At 34.2% G+C, this 22,598-nt stretch overlaps 1 protein-coding gene across 4 annotated transcripts in view; it reads right to left on the reverse strand.

Annotated features, from left to right (window-relative positions):
• Positions 1-909: 909 nt before the first annotated feature.
• LOC127843199 (shootin-1-like) overlaps positions 910-22,598 on the reverse strand; it is a 56,465-nt gene continuing 34,776 nt past the window's right edge. For 2 of the 4 annotated variants that reach the window (XM_052373064.1, XM_052373063.1), the window contains exons 12-20: positions 21,266-21,350; positions 19,458-19,507; positions 16,034-16,146; positions 13,966-14,034; positions 10,661-10,711; positions 9,232-9,346; positions 7,813-7,876; positions 6,048-6,129; positions 910-5,280 (exon numbers count right to left, since the gene is read on the reverse strand). In XM_052373064.1, the coding sequence (XP_052229024.1) occupies positions 6,093-6,129; positions 7,813-7,876; positions 9,232-9,346; positions 10,661-10,711; positions 13,966-14,034; positions 16,034-16,146; positions 19,458-19,507; positions 21,266-21,350 (584 nt within the window). In that variant the 3' untranslated portion in view covers positions 910-5,280; positions 6,048-6,092. The remainder of the gene's footprint in view (positions 5,281-6,047; positions 6,130-7,812; positions 7,877-9,231; positions 9,347-10,660; positions 10,712-13,965; positions 14,035-16,033; positions 16,147-19,457; positions 19,508-21,265; positions 21,351-22,598) is intronic. The other 2 variants (XM_052373066.1, XM_052373065.1) reach the window with 2 other exon arrangements.

Genomic DNA, 22,598 nt, shown 5'->3' on the forward strand with positions numbered 1-22,598 from the left:
AAGTAACTTGCAGTCTGTTCAGGTTTTATTCTGTTTGCTGCTCATCAGCATCTAAGGTTTATAGATAAAGCCTTAAAAACTTGAATCTAGTAAGAAAGGTCTTAAATTAAATTAAACTTTCTAAGGGACTACAGATGCATGAAAATACGTATCTAAATGGTAAAGGGTTAATGATTTTACACCAAACCACAGAGGAATATATATGAGACTATTATTGACATTCTTGGCATTGCTCATGGATAAAAAAGCTACCAAACCAAAAAAGAAAAATAACTAGGTGAAAAATGCAAAACTATAGTTTGAAGCCCACTTTCACCATATATTATTAATAAATCATTTAATATATATCTGTAAATATATACACTACTGTCTTATGACAAACGGACATGGCCCTCTCATTCATTACACATGCAATTGCCCTGCATTATCAGGGCTATGATATTGTTCAAAACTTATTCATTACAATTTAAAAATAAAAAGAGGGCCATGATGGCCTTGTATCGCTCCACTGCTGAAAAAAGGCTGAAACAAATATTCTCTGCATGTGCAAATACTTAAATATAGGCCATATTTAAGCACATGTACACTTTTGTGACCCCCTGGGCTTGGTGAAATTTAACCCCAGGGGCATGATTTTAGCAAACTTTGTGGAGGACTACTATATCTCACTACATGGACATACAAAATATGGTAGCCCTAGGTCCTAGAGCTAAGGACAAGAATATTTTAAAAGTTTTCACAAAATAAGCAAGATATAAGCATATATAATGTTCAATTTTGTGCCCCGCGGGTCAGGGTCAAAGTTGACCCACAGGGCATAATTTGAACAAACTTGGTAGAGGACTATAAGATGTGACTACATACCAAATTTGGTAGCCATAGCCATAGTCTGAATGGTTTTCGACAATAAGATATTTAAAGATTTCACAAAATAGGCGTTTTAGAAGCGTTTATTCAATTTTGTGACCCCCCAGGGCAGGGTCAAAGTTGACCCCAGAGGCATTATATGAACACATTTGGTTGAGGTTTATTAGATGTCACTACATACCAAATTTGGTAGCCCTAGGCCCAATGGTTATGGACAAATAGATTTATAAAGTTTTCACAAAATAGGCCCCATATAAGCATATGTTCAGTTTTGTTACCCCCTGGGCAGGGTCAAATTTGACCCAAGGGGCATAATTAGAACAAACTTGGTAGAGAACTATTAGATGTCACTTCATACAAAATTTGGTAGCCCTATGCCTTATGGTTAGGGACAAAAAGATTTTTAAAGTTTTCACAAAATAGGCACTATATAAGCATATAATCGATTTTGTGGCCCCCAGGGCAGGGTCAAATTTGACTCCTGGGGCATTATTTGAACAAACTAAGTGGAAGACTATACAATGTCACTACATACCAAATTGTGTAGCCCTAGGCCTAATTGTTATGGACAATATTTTTTTTTAAGTTTTCACAAAATAGGCCTTATATAAGCATATGTTCAATTTTGTGACCCCCGGGGCAGGTTCAAATTTGACCCCAGGGATAAAATTTGAACAAATTTGGTAGAGGACTATAAGATGTCACTACATACCAAATTTGGTAGCCCTAGGCCCAATGGTTATGGACAACAACATTTGTAAAGTTTTCACAAAATAGACCCTATATAAGCATATGTTCAATTTTGTGACCCCCAGGACAGGGTCAAATTTGACCCCAGGGGCATAATTTGAAGAAATTTGGTAGAGGACTATTAGATGTTTCTACATACCCAATTTATTAGCCCTAGGCCCAATGGTTATGGACGAAAAGATTTTGAAAGTTTTCACAAAATAGGCCTTATATAAGCATATGTTCAATTTTGTAACCCCTGGGGCAGGGTCAAATTTGACCCCAGGGGCATAATTTGAACACATTTGGAAGAGGACTATAAGATGTCTCTACATACCAAATTTGATAGCCCTAGGCCCAATGGTTATGGATGAGTAGATTTTGAAAGTTTTCACAAAATAGGCCTTATATAAGCATATGTTCAATTTTGTGACCCCCGGGGCAGGGTCAAATTTGACCCTAGGGGCATAATTTGAAGAAATTTGATACAGGACTATTAGATGTCTCTACATACCAAATTTGATAGCCCTAGGCCCAATGATTATGGATGAGTAGATTTTGAAAGTTTTCACAAAATAGGCCTTATATAAGCAAATTTTCATTTTTTTGACCCCCGGGGCAGGGTCAAATTTGACTCCATGGGCATAATTTGAACAAATTTGAAAGAGGTTCACCCCAGGAACATTCCTGAGAAATTTAAACAGAATTGGACCAGTACTTTAGGAGAAAAAGATGTTTTAAGGAAAAGTTAACGCACGCACGCATGCACGCACGACGGACACAGGACCATGACATAGGCCCCGCGGGCCTCTGGCCAGTGGAGCTAAAAATGAAAAATGGAAGAAACATGTTCTATCTAATCTAGAGCTATCGATGTTGTGCCTGAAAAATTCCCCATGCAGCTTTGCCAGAGGCCATATGCACCTCAGTTTAAAGAAATAGTTTTTAAACAATCAAGCTTCATTTCAATGAAGTTTTCGTTCGATATCTAATATTATAATGAAGACATGTCCTGGACAAAAGTTCAGCATGAACAATGAAAAGCACATAACTTAGAAAGTATGGCTCTCTTGCACCTCTTATAGTTTGTTTTAGATTCAAAATTTAAATGTAATAAATATACAAAGGGCAATAAGAATAAAATTATCAATTAATAATCAATTACCAATTAGGTTTCAAATGAAACCTTACAGAGTTTTCAAGATAAAGTCGGGACAAAATTTAAGTACAAACTAATTCAAAGGTCAATAACTCTTTAAATGTGGAAGCAAGAGTCATAGTTCATGTACACATCCCAGAAATGAGTTCTTTCCTCCTTATAAGTTTCAAGTTTACCTGTTTGTTATTTTTTTAGATATTTTCTGGAATTGTTTAAAATAAAAACAAAAAAATAACAAAGGTCAATAACCCTTAAAACAGGGGAGTAAAATGTATGCTTCAAAGTTATGCACTGCATAACCCCATGAATGAGATCTACCGATTTGGTTTTGTTCAAATATGATCTGGGATCCTCTAGTTCACATTTTTACTTGCATTATATAATTCAAAACAGAACCAAGTTATTGTAAAAACTTGACAATACAACCTTTTTGTACATATTTGACAATTTGAAATACAAGATATAAACACAACTTAAGCTTTTTTAGTTCAATTTTCAAGTAAACAAACAATTAACAACTAAAATAGAAGATACATTTGCTGGTAAGATTTTGTGAAGGCATGTTTACAATATACTGGTATATAACATACTTTGCAAAAATAACATTGACTTAAGTAATTTTACATTCACTGTTGAACATCTATTTAAAAACAACAACATATAACATAGAACTAATGAGTATATAAATTATATATTAATTTGCTTAACCAAAAATGTAACTATTTATCAACCAATCAAGTTTGTGATTAAACTTGAAACAATAAACTTTGAAAAACATGTTTTTAATAAAAAATGAATGCAAAATCAGTTAAACAAATGAACACATCTTAATAAGGTAACATTAAAAACAAAAACAAATTCATTATGTATCCTTATGGGTGACATTAAACAAGTGATGTGTTTGCCAGAAACGCAATGGCCCCTATTGCGCCGCTTTGAAAAAAAACTTAAATAAATCATTTGGCAGGTTTAAAAATAATCTCCCTTTTAAAGCTTATTACTTCCTTTGGATTGTATTTTTTGAATTTTGACCTTGAAGGATGACCTTGCCCTTTCACCACTGAAAATGTACAGCTTCATGAGATACACATGCATGCCAAATATCAAGTTGCTATCTTTTATATATCTTATATGGCAAAAGTTATGGCCAATGTTAAAGTTTTTGGACAGACGGAAGGACAGAATGACTGACGGACGGACAGTTCAACTGCTATATGCCAAGCTACCGGGGGCATAAAAATGTCCTCCTGATTTTATAGCAGACGCAATACGAGCGTAAAAGTCCTTACAAAACAGAAATAACACCAATAAAATCAGACAGTCATTGTGGACAATACATAATATACTTGAGTAAAAATATATCTTGGTACTTTAGCATCTATTTTTGTGTCTTTTTTGAAGCTTGACAAGTTCCTCATTAACAATGAAAAATCAAGTGTATGAAACAATACAAATGAGCCGTATCATGCCAAAAAGGTTCTTATGCTAGATATGGCTGGTATAGCTCCAGACCAGCCTGTGCCAGCTGCAATGGAGCTACGCTGGCTGTATATGGCATATGACACATTTTCAATACTGCAGCTCATATCAAGGACTACATTTATGGCAATTATTTATGCCTGGTTCTCAAGCCTGGTCTTAGGTTTGCAATCATGCTATATCTGTATATAATTTGAGGACAAAGTGTGATAGGGCTCATCTAATAAACAGCTTACAAGGAAGTTATAGTTTCATAGCGTCACCCTCAACCTTTCGCTTGCACAAGAATAACTCTTTCTGCCATCAAATTGGCAAAATAAAAATTGAAAACTTACTGATGATAAAAAAGAAATGTTGTCATATCACATACAAAAAGGAATGTCGTCATATCACATACAACCTGTGGATTTAACAAAAAATAATCTTTCCAACAAAAAAGTTTTCAACAAGTAGTTTCTTTTTTAAGCAATTCAGTGGAATAAAGAAACATTGTAAACAACCTTTGGTAGCGGTAAAAACAGATAAATACAGACTTTAGATTAATATAAACGAACAAAAATACAAGACTTCAATTATAAGTGATACAAATATAACATTTGGACAACATTTGAGCCATGCTCTGGGAAAACAGAGCTTAATGCATGAAGTGTGTCCCAGATGAGCCTGTGAAGTCTGCAGAGTCTAATCAGGGACAACAACTTTCAACTGTTATGGTATTTTTTGTTATAGTGATATTTTCTCTTAATAGAATCAGTTTAGGCGGAAATTATCATCCCTTATAAGACTGTACAGACTGCACAGGCTTATCTGGGACAACACTTTATGTATATGCATTTAGCTGCATTTTCCCATAGCTGGGCTCATTGCAATTTAAATCACATCCTGAAGAGGGGCACTGGCAAATATTGCAGGTGACAGCTTCCTCACAAGACGACTTGTTCAATATCATTATTTAAACCTGAACAGAAGCCACAATGTTTTGTCATCCTTCTGAATGGCGTTGACAATGTCAGGGAATGTTTTGGTTACAATGCAATGACTACTCTCTGAAAAATTGCAATAAGATTTTACATTCTGTCTCATAAGCAAGCAATAGCACACAAATTTGTGATGCAAAAAATAACATTTTGTATTAGAAATGTATCAGGAATTAAAGTCTTAATTAATAGTGAGTCAATCTCTTTATAAATTTCATTCAAATAAAATAATAACTTTGCCTGCAGTTTTGGGGTAATTTGGTTAACCAAGTGTGGATATTACAACCTTAAAATTTTATTTAAATTGTGGAACAAGTGTTGAAACAGTGAAAAAATATCATTTGACTTTTATATCATGCAATGCCCTAACTTCACAGTTCCTTCTCTTCAAAATTGCTTGTAAAACAATTATGAACAGGATCAAAAATATTTTTGTTGAAGTATCAAGTAACTTCATAGATCTAATCAAAGCTGTAGGAAACAAATGTGAATAACAGATGTAAGCGAACCAATGAACACTGCTGCCATTAACTGAAACCAAAACGAAACTTAAAATAGAACACTTTTGTTTGATAAACTTCTTGATTTTATAATATTCTGTGAGATTAACAAGCTTTAGATGTTTTCACAAGAAACAACTTAAATCATGTGTAACTCCAAACCTTTTATTTAAGTACACAATTAGAAAATATGAAAAAGATGTGCGAACATGTATCACCTAATGTAACAAAATGTGACAATTAAATGTCTTACTAAAATTTCAGTTGTTTATTGTTCAGTAACATAATATACAAAAAGAACCGTCCACCAAAGTACTTCAGCTGAGAGTGCTATACCTGTTTAGCATGATTGGCAAGCAAAGATCAGCACAGGAACGTAAATTAAGCATCAGCTGAGACAGCAGGTTTCTTTCTGAGACTGAGAAAAGAAGACGAGCACATCAAAACACAACTGAGCCTTGCTCTGGGAAAACAGGGCTTAATGGATATGTGTAAAGACAGGGTAGTTCCAGATTAGCATGTGCAGTCCCCCACAGGCTAATCAGGGACTTCAATTTCACTTGCAGCTTTTATGATATTTTTGCGTTTTAAGGAAGCTTCTTTTCAGCAAAAATCAAGTTTAGACAAAAAGTTTCGCCCTATTAATTAGCCTCTGAGTACTTCAGGGACAACAATTTGCGCACATGCATAAAGCCCCATTTTTTTCAGAGCAAGACTCAAATATGAAATAAAGAAGTTCTGAACAGATACTATTGGAGTTTATAAATGGCAAGTTTATAGAGTTAAGCAGAGAACAAAAAGCTATGGCTTTAATTCACAGCCAAAACACGTCTGAGCATTGTCATGCACAAGTCAGACTTATGCCATGTGTGGGCAACATAGCAAAAGACCAGTCTGGGAATCTACACGGTCTGTTCAGGAGCTACCCCGTTTGCTAATGAGACCAAGAAACCTTGCATAATTTTATAGCAGAAAGCTTAGCTCCTAGCTCCTGACCAGACTACATGATTAAGCAGACTGGTCTACAGCTACTCTGGTCGCATCTGACATAAAACCCATTTTTGCATGACTTGGGTCATATAAATTTAAAAATAATGTTTGAGCATAGTTTTTGGTCTGTAAGAAAGACAATTGAGTGTTTAAATAAATACATTTAAAACAATGCGGGTGTAAGTATGAGAATAAAATATCCATATTTATTTGCTAACAAGAAATCAAAGATAATTTTGTTTCAAACATGCTCTGACATACATAATGTTAAACGTTTGAATGTGAACGTTGCAACATGTAAATTCTCTGTAACCTTTGCCATCATTCATTTATATGCACCATAGATTTGATTGACCAATCCTTCAAGTCATACAACAGTTATGCCTATCTTCTTAATTTTTGTATGTAAGTGTTCCATGTGTCAATCTTCTATGAACAGCTAGGATTCTATTGAACAAATGATCAATACTTTTTACAAAATAAACATCGTCAATGTCATCTTGTAGACACCAAACAATGTGACAGGATTGAATGAAATATCTTTGTTAAAGTACAGTGGGGAAATACAGGGTAAGTTAAAGGTGTGTTCATGAGTGTAAGTATTTATTGCTTATATTTAAGTGTTTTCATCCAAACATAAACTTGCACACATTCATACAGCTAGATAAAATAAACCTGTTTTGAAATACATTTATATACAGATTGCCCTTATTTATGTAATAAGAATACACCTTATGATATAAACCTAACGATGCAAAATATTTAGCTTTTTAAGAGGGTTAGACAGAATTACAAACTGTTGTAACAAAAACAACTACTTCAAACATAACATAAGATACTTTTTTCAATGAACTATAAGACTTCCTTAATTATTTTCATTTTACTGTTTACAAAACATGTACAAATAAAGATAACACAATAAGTCGAAAATAATAGAACATGAGGGTAAGATATCAATTTTTTCGAAGCATACTACTGTGGCAATATATCGTGAGTGCTTTTAGTTGCATAGAAAGAAACAAAAAAATCTTTAGAAATAAATGCAGACACAAGTATAGCTTTTACACATACACATAATGAGCGTTATTTTGTTACCATGGCAACCACTTACATGACTTCAGATTCTCGCTCTTCATGCACTTGAGACAACTTTATTCTCATGTTAACTGGTGACTCTGAAATTGATCAACAAACAATGTAGAGCTTAACTTGAAATAACTTTCAAAAATACACTTCTTGTTTTCTGCCCCCTAAAGAACATGAGAATGCAGGTTGGTTTATTATACAGGACACATATTCTGGTAAAACCAGCTTCAATGCATGTACATTAATTTTTTTTCAGATAAGCCTGTGCAGTTTGCACAGCCTAATTAGGGAGGACACGTTCAGCCTAGACTGGATGTTCGTTAAGAAGACTTCCTTTAAAGGAAAAATTCCATAAAAGCGGAAAGTGTTGTCCCTGATCATGCTGATTAGCCTGTGCAGAAAAGGCAATAAGTTGCAGTTTCCTAGAGGGTAGTTGTGATTGTTAATTAAAAGACTTTGTGCTATTCATATATGGAAGATATTAAGGTTGAGCATTGAGAAGTGGTTCAATGCATGTGGTAAAACTAATGTGAAAATGGCTTTTGCAACCAGCATAAAACCAGAACAGCCTGCAAGTAACTCGCAGTCTGTTCAGGTTTTATGCTGTTTGCTGCTCAACAGTTACTAAGGGTTGGAAATGAAGCCTTTAAAACTTGAATTTTCTAAGAAAGGTATTTAATTAAATGTAACTTGCTAACGGACTACACGTGCATCAAAATACGTATCGAGGGGGTAAAGGGTTAACTGATCAGCAAAATTGCAAGTTTTAGAAATCTCTGTTAAAAAAGATGAACAACTTAACACCTATGTAATACTTTGTTATATTTCCTGGGGAAGTATGCACTTTTGATCTGCTTGAAACAAGAAATATAGTCATAAGCACAAGTTAGGGATAAGTTCAGAGAACATAAACATGTCCTTTTATGAGGAAAAATATAATATTCCAATTCCTTATTTTTTAATAAAATAAAATTTAAAGTTACCGCAATATATTAAGTAAAATTATTTATTACCATGTAGTTTTCTGACAATTGTGTTCTATACCTGTTTCAAGATGAACACAACCCATATTTAGGTCTGTAACATAATTTATAATGTCTTATGAATTCTTCAGTCAAATATAGAATTATTAAGTTCAATGGGGATTTACACAGTTCCCTGCAGTTTTAAACAGAAAACAATATTTGTACAAATATTATTAAGTTAATAATACAAATAAGACACTTTCTGGGAAAACAGGGCTTAATGCATGTGCATTTAGTATCGCCCGAGATCAGCCTGTTCAGTCCTCTTTTTTAATTTTCATTTATAGGAGAAAAAAACACCGCCAGATGGACAGTGTCTTCTCCCATTAGCCTGTGCAGACTGCACAGGCTTATCTGGAACCAGACTTTACGCAATTGTATCCTGTTTCCCAAGAGACCAACATAAAAAAAAGGCCAACCATCAATGGAGCCTGATTTCTTCACGCGACGGAAAACTTGAGCTAATTCAGAGTTTCCCTGGTCCTTCACAATTGGTTCAAGTTCTGGCCCACTGTTGTTGCACTTCATCTTTTGCTACAAGACACAAGATTTCTGATTGGTCAAAGCATACAAGATAAGATTTGTTCGAAGAAAGAAGATTTCAGATTGGTAAAAATATTAAAGATAATATTTCATTATTTGTAGCATGTTACAAGATTTTTGATTGTTCATAACATTTTACAGCTTATTGAAGGCAAACAATGTTTGGGCAAAACTTTTATGTGAATATTGGGTCAAAGAAACACAATTTTTGATTTGTTAAAACTAAGGATGTCACCAACTTTCCACAATTCAAGTATTTGAATACTTACGTTGTATTGGAATATTTGCATGAAAATAAACACAACAGATAAGTCTGTTTTTTAGGCAAACAAAAATTATGGACTTTTATTTATTAAAAAAGCTAGGTGGCAGGCCTCAACACCTTGCATGCCATCATTTCATGAACGCACTTGATTCATAAATCAAATAACACAAATCATATTGTTTTCACACTACACTAACATTTGTCAACACAAAACACTACAAAGTCAATTCGTTTTGCAAAACATGATAGCGCTTGACTTCAATATAAAAATTTGAACTAATCAAAATTATTTGAATTGCAAGAAATCAAGCAATCTAAATTGTTAACCAATGAGTTTAAAAAGAATAGCTTTTGTAAAAATATCTTTTCTAATGATACAAAATTATCACTAGTATTTCAATCCGTCCTATCTAGGTATTTTTTTAAGTGTTTTGTGCAATTTACAAACAATTAAGGTAATGCAATAAGCATGATCAAACATGTACAGAGTACTACTGAGTTGTTGTTTCAAGTAAGTAATTTTTTATCATAGAAAAGGTAATTCAAAATGTTCACAAACGATAATACCATGTACCTTACTTATGATTATATTGCTTATTTCAGTAATATTATCAGTACAGAAGTCTTAATGAAACTATTTAGTACATATATTGATAGTTTAATATATTAAAAATTGATGGTGTTTGTTTAACAAGATAAAATATGTGAACTTAAAAAAAGAACCTAATGAAAGCCGATTTTGACTATACTACTAATATACAGGAAGTATACGGATGAGGATAGTATTTGGTATTTGGACATCATATTATCACAACCAGAAACCAATCCAGGGTTTTAGTCTGGAATTTCTTTTCCACATTTTTCTTTCTATATTTTGTTTCTTTTATGAGCCTCAATCTGGGAAAACAGGGTTAAATGCATGTGCCTAAAGTGTCATCACTGATTAGCTTGTGTGGACTACACAGGCTAATCTGGAATGACACTTTACGCACATGAATTAAACCCCAGATCCCCAGGCTCATAAATGTATCTTATCTTACCATTATTTTGGACAGCTCAATCATAGCAGCACCCTCTTGTTTTGGTTTTTTCTGCAAAAGAGACAACACATCTGCCCTTACTTAGACATATCATAATATGCTTTAAATGAGTCAATACTTAACACTTTACCACTTAGATACGTTTTTTGACGCATTTGTTTTCCCCTAGAAAGATACATTTAATTAAATCCTTTTTACAAGATTCAAGTTTTAAAGGCTTCATTTCCAATCATTAGTTACTGATGAGCAGCAAACAGCATAAAACCTGAACAGACTGCCAGTTACTCGCAGGCTGTTCTCTTTTTATGCTGGTTGCAAAAGCCATTTTCACTTTGCTTTTCATGGGGAAAGGGTTAAATGATTCATTACTTGGATTTTTGGTCTTGAGAGGTAAGGAAAGCTAGCTGGTAAAATTGTTATATAATGAAATGACAGATAAAGATTTAATGTGCAGCCTATAAATAGTTCAAATATTGCAGTGCAACATAATTGTCCATATTTCAGGCACAACAAATGACCCATAGAGTTTAGTTATTTGTTACTGTAAACCATAATTTCAAACCTAAAACATAGTTGAAACCATACTAGTCTACCTTGAACGTGTCTTGATAATGAAACCACAATACTCTGAGTCTAGAATATGGAATGCATCATGCATAACATGCTCAAAGGAATCATGCCAAACTATATTGTACTTGTGTAAGTTGTAATAAATCTATAAAAAATGTTCTATTGCCACAATGATATACCCATCAGTAAAACACCGTTTTAGATAAAGATAAGCCAATGTCGCCTTGATTTATATTATTTTACCTCTGACCTTTAAGTGTGATCTTGAAGTTTTTGTTACTACAACATAGTTATTCAAAATCCTTAATTTGCTCAAGGCTATATTTTGACCTTTAAACCTTCATTTGTGAAATTGACCTTCAACCTAGGGATTTGATTCTAGCGTACATGGCTTAGTATACTTGTTACTACTGCATATTTACTTAAAATACTTAATTTGCTCAAGGCTATATTTTGACCTTTAAACCTTCATTTGTGAAATGCATCTTGCACATAAGGACTTGGTTTTTGCAAGCGAAAACATCATCGAACCATGCTTATCGTTTCTGACAAGTTATCTGATATTCCATAATACTACACAAAGTTTAAAATTTTCAAGTATTCATTTTCCAAATTGGACCAAAATGTCCTAAATTTGATTTTAAATAGTGACCTTCATATTGAAACTACGGACATGGTTCTTACACGCAACACTCTGTCATATCATGTGGATAATTCATGGTGAGTCATATGAAAATCCATTGATGCTAGAGAAATGTATGCGCTGGACAGATGCATGTTTCTTAAATATCATCTTTGACCTTGAATAGTAACCTAGAATTCAGACATAAGAACCTGGGTCTTGCAGGCAACACTACAACTCAGCCCTCACACACACACTTTTCATAACCCTTTACCACTTAGATATGTATTTTGACGCATTTGCAGTCCCTTAGAAAGTTAATTAAAGACTTTTCTTACTAAATTCAAGTTTAAAGGCTTCATTTCCAACCCTTAGAAACTGATGAGCAGCAAACAGCATATAATCTGAACAGACTGTGAGTTACTCGCGTATGTTCTGGTTTTATGCTGTTTGCACATAGCCATTTTCATTTTGCTTCTGCGTGGGAAAGGGTTAATCTTCTCATAATACAGCAGGGTATTTTTAACTGGCCAATAACATTTGAGATTTCTATAAATGTTTACACCAGTTACCAAACAAATTTAAACTTGTAATTCCTGTGAATTGCACAACAAAAGTTAACAGGTAAACAGGCTTTGTTAATGATCTATAAAAATGATACTTATAAGTATATGTAATATATTATAAGTATACCATTTAAAGAGGCTTTACATTTACACATTTATATAATTTATAATTAAATGGTTCATGTTACCCAATCTTACTAGACAAGAAAATGCTGATGCATTGAAAAACAAGCAAATTCGTTGAATTGATATCCCCCGCCATGAAACTTCTGGACACAAAAGTGTTCTGGACAGATGGACAATGCCAACGTGCATCATCCTCTTATGCATAATAATATATATACTCATACCAAGTTATAATAAAATCCGTAAAAAAAATAAATTCAAGATACAAAGGGCCATAACTCTTTTATTATCCGATGGTGTACAATGCCATTTGGCATGCATCACCCTCTTATCCCTATATATAAGCATACCAAGTTTCAATAAAATCCTCCAAAGCACTTCCAAGATATGACTCCAGACACAAAAGTACCTGATGGACAGACCGACGGAGAGACAGAAGGACGGAAAGACGGAAGGACGGACAATGCCAAACCATATCCCTCTGCCTATGGCGAGGGATAAAAATTCTAACTATTCAAGAAAAATTCCCCTGAAGAGGTACATCATAGTATACAAAATATTCCCACATGTAAATGAAGTATACTTTTTTGAATTACAGTATTTAATTTTAAATAAAAAATCTCCTTCAATTAATTCTTAACAAGTGCAACTAAATAATGTTTCATAACAGGTTAATATTCTTACATGTAACTTAGTTTTATATCTAATGTTTATAAATACTAATTATGCACTTTTTCTTTATAAGCCTGTATACAAGATAATTATGCTATAAATAAATGCAAAATCTAGGGTAAAAGATTAAATGTGCATATTCATCACCGCCTACATGAACACAAATTTGCAAAAGAAACTGTGTGTTGATTTTAGTCGTTAGTAGTAAAGCAGGGAAGCATTGAACAACCAGGCCTGTATTCATCAACCAATTCTTAGACTTGACCCTTATTCCTTTCCCACTTAGATACGTATCTGTATGCATTGAGAGTCCCTTAGTAAGTTGAATTTAATTAAAAACCTTTCTAACTTAATTCTAGTTTTAAAGGCTTCATTTCAAACCGTTAGTTATTGATGAGCAGCAAACAGCATAAAACCTGAACAGACTGCGAGTTACTCGCAGGCTGTTCTGGTTTTATGCTGTTTGCACATAGCCATTTTCACTTTGCTACTAAGTGGTAAAGGTTTAAAATGAAGAATAAAAAAGTACAGTTAATTATTACATGGAATTTAATACCTTAAACAAAACAACTCTTAAATCCTTCTCAACAATTTATTTTTAACATATGCAAATTTTATAGATTGTATATATTAAAATGCTGAATGCATTTTTCTGGGTTCCAAGTCAATTCTTAAAGTTTATGTCTAAGAAAAGGTTAGTAAATTTAGGCCCTAGACTAGAGTATAGCATAACAGAAGACATGAGTCACCTCTATTTCATCAAAACTCTTGGACTTCAAGACCATTCGGAAGTTTGAATGGCCTGAAGCATCTGTGCTCTACATGGGGTAAAAAAAAACATCAAAATAAAAATACAATTGACAAAAACAACATTTCAAGTGAGCCTTAAGTCATGAGGCACTCACCAGATTCCCCAAAGGAACTAATCTTTTCCAAAGAGTTTATTATATGTTCACAAGTTGTTTCTTTATTTGACCTAATGAATTACTTATGACCCCATGTGACCCAGTTTAAAACTGGGTTGCCACATTTTTGGGATGAATGCTCTGACCAGGTTTCATGAAGATTAGGTAATACATGTCAACTCTAGAGTGTTCACAGACATTTTTTGTATCTGTATTACTACGTTTTTTTACCTCACATGACCCAATTTCAAACTTTTTGTAGATATCATTGCCACAAGTGTTCTGACAAAGCATCATTGAGAGTGTTCTTTTATAAGCCTCTCTCTGGGAGTTGTTTTCTTTAATTTGAACCTATGTGGGTTAGTTTTGAACTTGGCTAAAGTATTATTGGGACAAATGTTTTGACAAAGTTTCATGAAGATTGGACCTCTCGAGTGTTCACAAGCTCCTTCATTAATTGTCCCTATTTACCTAGTTTTTGACCCTCGTTACCCAATTTGAACATAGTGGTTCAAAAGAGAAATGCTGAAGACTCACAACACAAAACACTAGGAAACAAAGCATTACAAAAAAAAGGGCGACCACAAAAGCTCACCATGAGCTAAAAATCTGTTGCAGAAAAAAAACAAACTCGTATATTACAAAGATGAACTGAGAAACTATTGTATCTAATCCAGTTGTATGCTCACCTCATGTATTATAAAGAAATCACCGATAAGCAATAGAGGTTAATAGAGGTTTAGGAGTTGAAGTTTTATGCCAACGATTTATATGAGCCTTGCTCTGAATAAGCGGTGTTAAATGCAGATGCATATAGTGTTGTCCCAGAATAGCCTGTGCAGTCAGCATAGGTTAATCAGGGGCTACAGTTTCTGTCCTTTTTGTATCTTAAGTTTTAAAGGAAGTCTCTTCTTAGAGAAAATCTATTTTAAGCAGAAAGTATTGTCTCTGATTAGCCTGTGCACACTGCACAAGCTCATATTGTACAACACTTCACGTACACGCATTAAACCCCGTTTTAGCGCGAGGCTCATATGCTTGCAAGTAAAGGCTTGTGAAGGGATCAGGATGACAAATGAATTTGCACAATAACATAAGAAAATAATTTACATAGAACTTTAAAATTTAAAATGCTTCATCGCATGCAGTTCTATAGAGACCATATTTTACACATATTGGTCGTGCTCTGTGAAAACGGGGTTTAATGCATGTGGTAAAGTTTCCTCCCAGATTAGCCTGTGCAGTTTGCACTGCAGTTTTATGATAATTTCTGTTTAAAGAAAGTCTCCTTTTAGCAAAAATCCATTTAAGGCGTTAAGTGCAGACTGAACAGGCTAATCTGGGACGACACTGTAGGCACATGTATTAAACTCCCTTTTCACAGAGCACTGCCCATATTTCAAAATAGGAACAAACCATGCTTTGACAAAATACTGATCATGACAAGCACAGTATGAACATAAAATCAAAGTTATTTCCTTGAAATAAAATGTTAACTAGCAAACCAAATAGTCCCATTACCAGTACCTTTGTTCAAGGCAAAGGTCCATATTCCTACGCGTGTAATGCAGCATAATAAAATGTTTGAGAGAACATATTTTCTTTTGCCACACATCAACACTTTGAGCATTAAATCCAAGTAAAACAAGAATAACATGAATAACACTCTACAACTTACAATTTGACAAATTTGTAGTCCCTTAGAAAATCAAATTAAATTAGAGAACCTTTCTTGCAAGATTCAAGTTTTAAAGGCCTCATTAACATACCTAAGGAACAGCAAACAGCATAAAACCTGAACAGACTGCGAGTTACCCGCAGGCTGTTCTGGTTTTATGCCAGTTGTACATGGCCATTTGCAATTTGCTTCTAGTTATATACAATCTATGAAAGAGCTATATACACTATTTACCTCTTTCACGGGTTTCAAGGTCGGTCGGAGTGATCTCCCATGTTTTATGTTCTCCATCATCTCCTCCAGGGCTTTGTTGAAGTCTTCATTGACCACACCTCCTGTCTTTTTAACTGTGTTAAAAAATATTTATCAAATTTACAATCTACATTCACCACACCTCATTTCTTTTAAAAAGTATTATTTAGATTTCTTACAATTACAATTTTCATTGTCAAAATGAATATGTTTAAAATTATTATTGATTTTAAAAAGGAGATATTTTAGTGTGTTATCATTACTAATTAATATTTCATTAAATTCCATATTTTCTAAGCTTATTACAAGCTGGCCTAAAGGAAAGCTATATCTCCGGCAGTGAAACATTTCACCTTTAAATGGCGACCTTGACCTTAAATCTGCATGATTGCCTTATGCCTTCTTTATTCCTAAATGAGATCAATATTCTAGGTAAGTTTCATAAGCATGTGAAATGTAGAATAGACATGAAACTACAGGGTTAAACATTCAATCTCTAGAGTGACCTTGACAAGAAACTTGGGTTAAACATTCAATCTCTAGAGTGACCTTGACAAGAAACTTGGGTTAAACATTCAATCTCTAGAGTGACCTTGATTCAATCTCTAGAGTGACCTTGATTCAATCTCTAGAGTGACCTTGATTCAATCTCTAGAGTGACCTTGACAAGAAACTTCTTGCTTTTGACACATGAGAACAAAAATGGAGAAAAAAGTTCCATAAAACATATTTCAAAGGGGATATAGGATACAAAAAAATGACAATGCTTCAGCATGACTCATGGGTGGTCATTAAATGGGGTTTTTAATATTTGACCTTCAAGTATTGACCTTGGACAAGCGCTAACAAATCAAACTGTCAGCATATAATTTAAATAATATTTACATCAAGTTTAAAGAAAATCCTCCAGTTTATGGAGGGAGATATGGAGTGGAAATAAAGTGGAGTCTTGAACATTTGAGCTGAAAGTGTAACCTCGAGCCATCATGAATGACTAATGTCTTTGTTACAAAACATCAGTGAACTTTTGAGCATTTGAGCCTAGTTTCATATCAATCCTAGTAAAGTATAAAGACGATATGGAGCAGAAGAGAAAAAAAAGTGCTATAAGATGGATGGATATGCAAATGCCCAGACAGACAGAAAACATGGATTTTTTAAAAGATTAGTCACAATTACAGCCATAATTGTCCATACTACCTATCGTCTTAGCAGTTAAAATGATTAAGTGCAAATATATTCTACACTAGGCTAACCCCTGATCTTCTTATATTCTAAACAAGGCTAACCCCTTATCTTCTTATATTCTACACTAGACTAACACCTTATCTTCTTATATTCTACACTAGGCTAACCCCTTATCTTCTTATATTCTACACTAGGCTAACCCCTTATCTTCTTATATTCTACACTAGACTAACACCTTTTTTTATACACTGTAACTCCAATATAGAGGGGTCAATGGGGTCCAAGCTGCGAAACAGCGTTATAAACGGATCCGCGTTATAAGTTTGGTGCTCATTTATTGCAGGGGGCTATAAAAACAGGTAAAGTATAGCCTATAATATTGGTCCTGTGTATTGCCATGCTTTGTTGTCATCCCCAAATACATGCATATAAACCGAATCGAATGATTACAGTATACATACCGCTTTTCTTATGTGCACATTTATCAAATAATCCAATAAAATTACATCACTTATGAAAAAATAAACTTGAACATTAATGACGAGAAATATGTTTATGAATTTCATAAACACATCCATATGCCTAAGCCATTTTTCAGAAAAAGAGTACAGTGCATTATGGGACAGAGCTTTCATTGGACGAGTGAATTTAAATTTAAATTGAATACAATATAATACATGTACAAGAAATGTTTTATTGCGTCATACGCGTCATGTAAAAAACATGCTTCCCAAGGACTTTCTGATAACGGGCAAGAATTAAAGTGAATATCTGTTAACAAGAATACTGCGTTAGCATGTTAATAAATCGTCAGGATTATTTAATTTATTTTTCGTACACGTACTGAAACATTAAACATACACAAAGATCTTTTTATTTATCAAGCATGTATAGCATATAATAAACGATAACACAGCCATAGTTTATACAATGTACCGCTCTGATAGGGAATATATGTAATAAACACTGAGTTATACACACCTTTATTGACATTACACAACAGATTAAATATGTAATAAACACTGAGTTTTTCACACCTTTAGTGACATTACACAACATATTAACACCAATTAGCTGTCGAGTTTCGTTTAACCTCTAATCGATTAAAATCAGTTAAATGGACGGATAAAGAAATCAAGCTGTGATAGCCGCCATCTTTGAATTTTCTGAAAATACATGAAGTCGCATAACATGGATTTGAATCAGTAATGGAAGGTTGGAGAAAAAAACAGGATCCAAGCACCTCCCGCGTTATATTGGATTCAGCGTAATAACGGAGAGCGTTTAATTGGAGTTACAGTGTATTGTACACTAGGCTAACCCCATATCTTTATATTCTACACGAGCTGACCTCTTATCTTCTTATATTCTACACTAGGCTAACCCCTTATCTTCTTATATTCTACACTAGGCTAACCCCTTATCTTCTTATATTCTAAACTAGGCTAACACCTTTATCTTCTTATATTCTAAACTAGGCTAACCCCTTATCTTCTTATATTCTACACTAGGCTAACACCTTTATCTTCTTATATTCTAAACTAGGCTAACCCATTACATTCTTATATTCTACACTATGCTAACCCCTTATTTCTTATATTCTACAATAGGCTAACCCCTTATTTCTTATATTCTACAATAGGCTTACCCCTTATCTTCTAATATTCTACACTAGGCTAACCCCTTAGTTTTTAATATTCTACACAAGGCTAACCCGTTATCTTCTTATATTCTACACTGGGCTAATCCCTTTTCTTCTTATATTCTACACTAGGCTAACCCGTTATCTTCTTATATTCTACACTGGGCTAATCCCTTTTCTTCTTATATTCTACACTAGGCTGACCCATTATCTTCTTATATTCTACACTAGGCTAATCCCTTTTCTTCTTATATTCTACACTAGGCTGACCCATTATCTACTTATATTCTACACTAGGCTAAACCCTTTTCTTCATATATTAGTCACTAGGCTAACCCCTTATCTTCTTAACTATAATAACTTCTTATATTTGACACTCGGCTTAACCCTTATCTTCTTAACTATAATAAAATTATAAATAAGTAACTGAAAACCTCAAAATCAACCTCAAAATCATATTCATCAATCTACTACCAAAATACTTACAAGACTTCTAATAAGACTTATACATCTGAAACAAGGCAATAAACAATATACTGAACATAAATTTGCATATTTAAAGATCCCACAACTCACCCATTGTTTGAACATCTGGCTTCTTGGTACGCTTGAACATGGACAAGAATCTAAAATAAGAGATAGGGCAATTACTATATATTGTTAACACTTCAAAAATAAAAATCTTTTAACAAGAGTCAACCTACCTATCAAGTTATTCAGTGTCTTTTGAAATTTACCCACTACTTATAATGAAATGTCACTATAAGGTACTGTAAAACCATGTATACCAGTAATCGCATACATGAATTATTTTGGTTTTTCAAAAAATGACTTACATATCTTCCAATTGGTGCAAAAAAGTTCCATGTGCCTTCTAATTTAAATGTCACATGGTACCTTATTGCAAGGGGCGATATGTGGATTTCTGATTTTGGAAAACAAAATGAGGCATTTGCAACAGTCATTCTCAACCATCTGTGTTAAATTTGAGGATCAGTCAACCCACAGAATCAACACAAATTAATGTCCCACAAACTATGAGGATTTTACAGTATTAATTAGTCAATCAACATACTTATTATTAATTTGTTTTTTTAGTGATTGAGCAGGGCCATAAGTCTACATTTAGTACCAGTGACCTTAAACCCACAAACCAACACATATCCAAAGTGAGATCTGATATATAGTATTAATAAAGTATGTTTCAATTCAATAGCTCCATTCTTAATTGAGGCATTAAGTGAGTCACATCTATGTTAACATACAATAGCCATATCCTAGAATTCACCATCCCATATGCAGTCTTAAGTGCAGTCTTGATACCTAGTATCTACAGATTATGAGTGTATTAAGATATATAATTTTGCTCTAAAGTAATTGAGTTGAAACTATAATTTTAAAACTTCATCTAAAATCTGTTCTATCTGCATAAAACAGACGGGAACAATTAAAAAAAACATTGTAGAGGACCACCCAAAGATAAATCCTTTGAAGTTTGATTGAAACTGGTCTATAAGTAAATGTCCTTTAAAGTAATATCTGATGCATAAACAAACTCTAAACAACAACTGATGACAGCAGACAAATTGGCCATACACCAAAGCTCACCAAAAGTACTATGTGCAAAAATCTACATAAATTTAATGACAAATGAAAACAATACTATTGCCAAGCAATAAAAATCCCCTACCTACACAGGATCCACCATTTTCAGCAATATTTGTAGTTTATTTGTTGCCATAGCAACCAGAATTCTTCACGTAGGAACAAAATGAAATGATTTGCATAATCTCCTGTTATGTATAATGATCACGTCAGTCATGATAAACCCCGCCTACCATGTTGTATTGCTGCATGCCTATCGCTGTATCTGTGTAGTATTACACTAGCCAATAAGCAGACCGGTGTTCTCGCGTTGTCTTAAACCCACATACACAACATCTCCATATTGTAATATATCCATGTTTCAAGTTTCATGAAAAAATATGACAAACTTTTAAAGTTATCGCAGGATCCACCATTTTCAGCAATATTTCTAGTCTATTTGTTGCCATAGCAACCAGAAATCTTGACGGCGGAACAAAATGATATGGCATGCATAATCTCCATATTGCCATCGGTCCATGTTTCAAGTTTCATGAAAAAATATGAGGAAATTTTAAAATTAACGCAGGATCCAGAAAAGTGTGACAGACACACAGAGCGCAAACCACAAGTCTCTCTCCGGTTTCACCGGTAGGGGACTAATAAGTCCTCCCTTAAGTGGCTCATTTTCTATAAACCCAGTTAAGTAATCCTTAAATCACATGATAGCCAGCCTACGGTTGCTCTTCATTTATAAACACAGTTAAGCTATCCTTGATATCACATGAGGGCCAGTATACCCCTTGTTCACTGCTGGTGGGGGTGGAGGAGGGGGCGGGGGTGGGGGTCGCTTGGAGTCCTCGTACGCCTTCAACAGCTTATCATCTGCAACAACACATAAACATGAAGAAAGACAAAGAGACAAAATTGGTAATTGATTTATTTAAGTCATTTGTATACAGAGAATATATTGATTTACAATGTTGCTCATCTGCAATGACACATTAAGCTGTAGCACTTGGCCAAAAAATACAAAACAAAATATTTGGTAATTTTGTTCTTGAAATCATTTATGTAGAAGGAATATATTGAAGAACTTTTTTTTTACTGAATCAATTCTTACCAAACACTGAAAATAATAACTTGTAAAACAAAACAAAACAAGGGCTGTTTGTAAAACATGCATGCCCCCCAAATGGGCTGTCAGTTGTAGTGGCAGCCATTGTGTGAATACATTTTGTGTCAATGTGATCTTGACTTTTGACCTAGTGACCTGAAAATCAATAGGGGTCATCTGCCAGTCATGATCAATGTACCCATGAAGTTTCATGATCCAAGGCCTAATTATTCTTGAGTTATCATCAGGAAACCATTTTACTGTTTCGCGTCACTTTGAACTTGACCTTTGACCTAGTGACCTGAAAATGAATAGGGGTCATCTGCCAGTCATGATCAATGAACCTATCAAATTTTGTGATCCTAGCCGTAAGCATTCTTGAGTTATCATCTGGAAACCATTTTACTATTTCGAGTCACTGTGACCTTGACCTTTGACCTAGTGACCTAAAATTCAAGAGGGGTCATCTGCCAGTCATGATCAATGTACCTATGAAGTTTCATGATCCTAGGCGTAAGCATTCTTGAGTTATCATCTGGAAACTATTTTACTGTTTTGAGTAACTGTGACCTTGACCTTTGACCTAGTGACCTGAACATCAATAGGGGTCATCTGCCAGTCATGATAAATGTTCCTATGAAGTTTCATGATCCTAGGCGTAAGCATTCTTGAGTTATCACCCGGAAACCATTTTACTGTTTCGAGTCACTGTGACCTTGACCTTTGGCCTAGTGACCTGATAATCAATAGGGGTCATCTGCCAGTCATGATCATTGACCTATGAAGTTTCATGATCCTAGGCGTAAGCATTCTTGAGTTATCATCCGGAAACCATTTTACTGTTTCAAGTCACTGTGACCTTGACCTTTGACCTAGTGACCTGAAAATCAATCGCGGTCATCTGCGAGTCATGATCAATGTACCAATGAAGTTTCATGATCCTAGGCGTAAGCGTTCTTGTGTTATCATCCAGAAACCATTTGGTGGACAGACCGACCAACGGACGGACCGACCGA

This window comes from Dreissena polymorpha, chromosome 8 (assembly GCF_020536995.1).
Source record: "Dreissena polymorpha isolate Duluth1 chromosome 8, UMN_Dpol_1.0, whole genome shotgun sequence".
Taxonomy (NCBI): Eukaryota; Metazoa; Mollusca; class Bivalvia; order Myida; family Dreissenidae; genus Dreissena; species Dreissena polymorpha.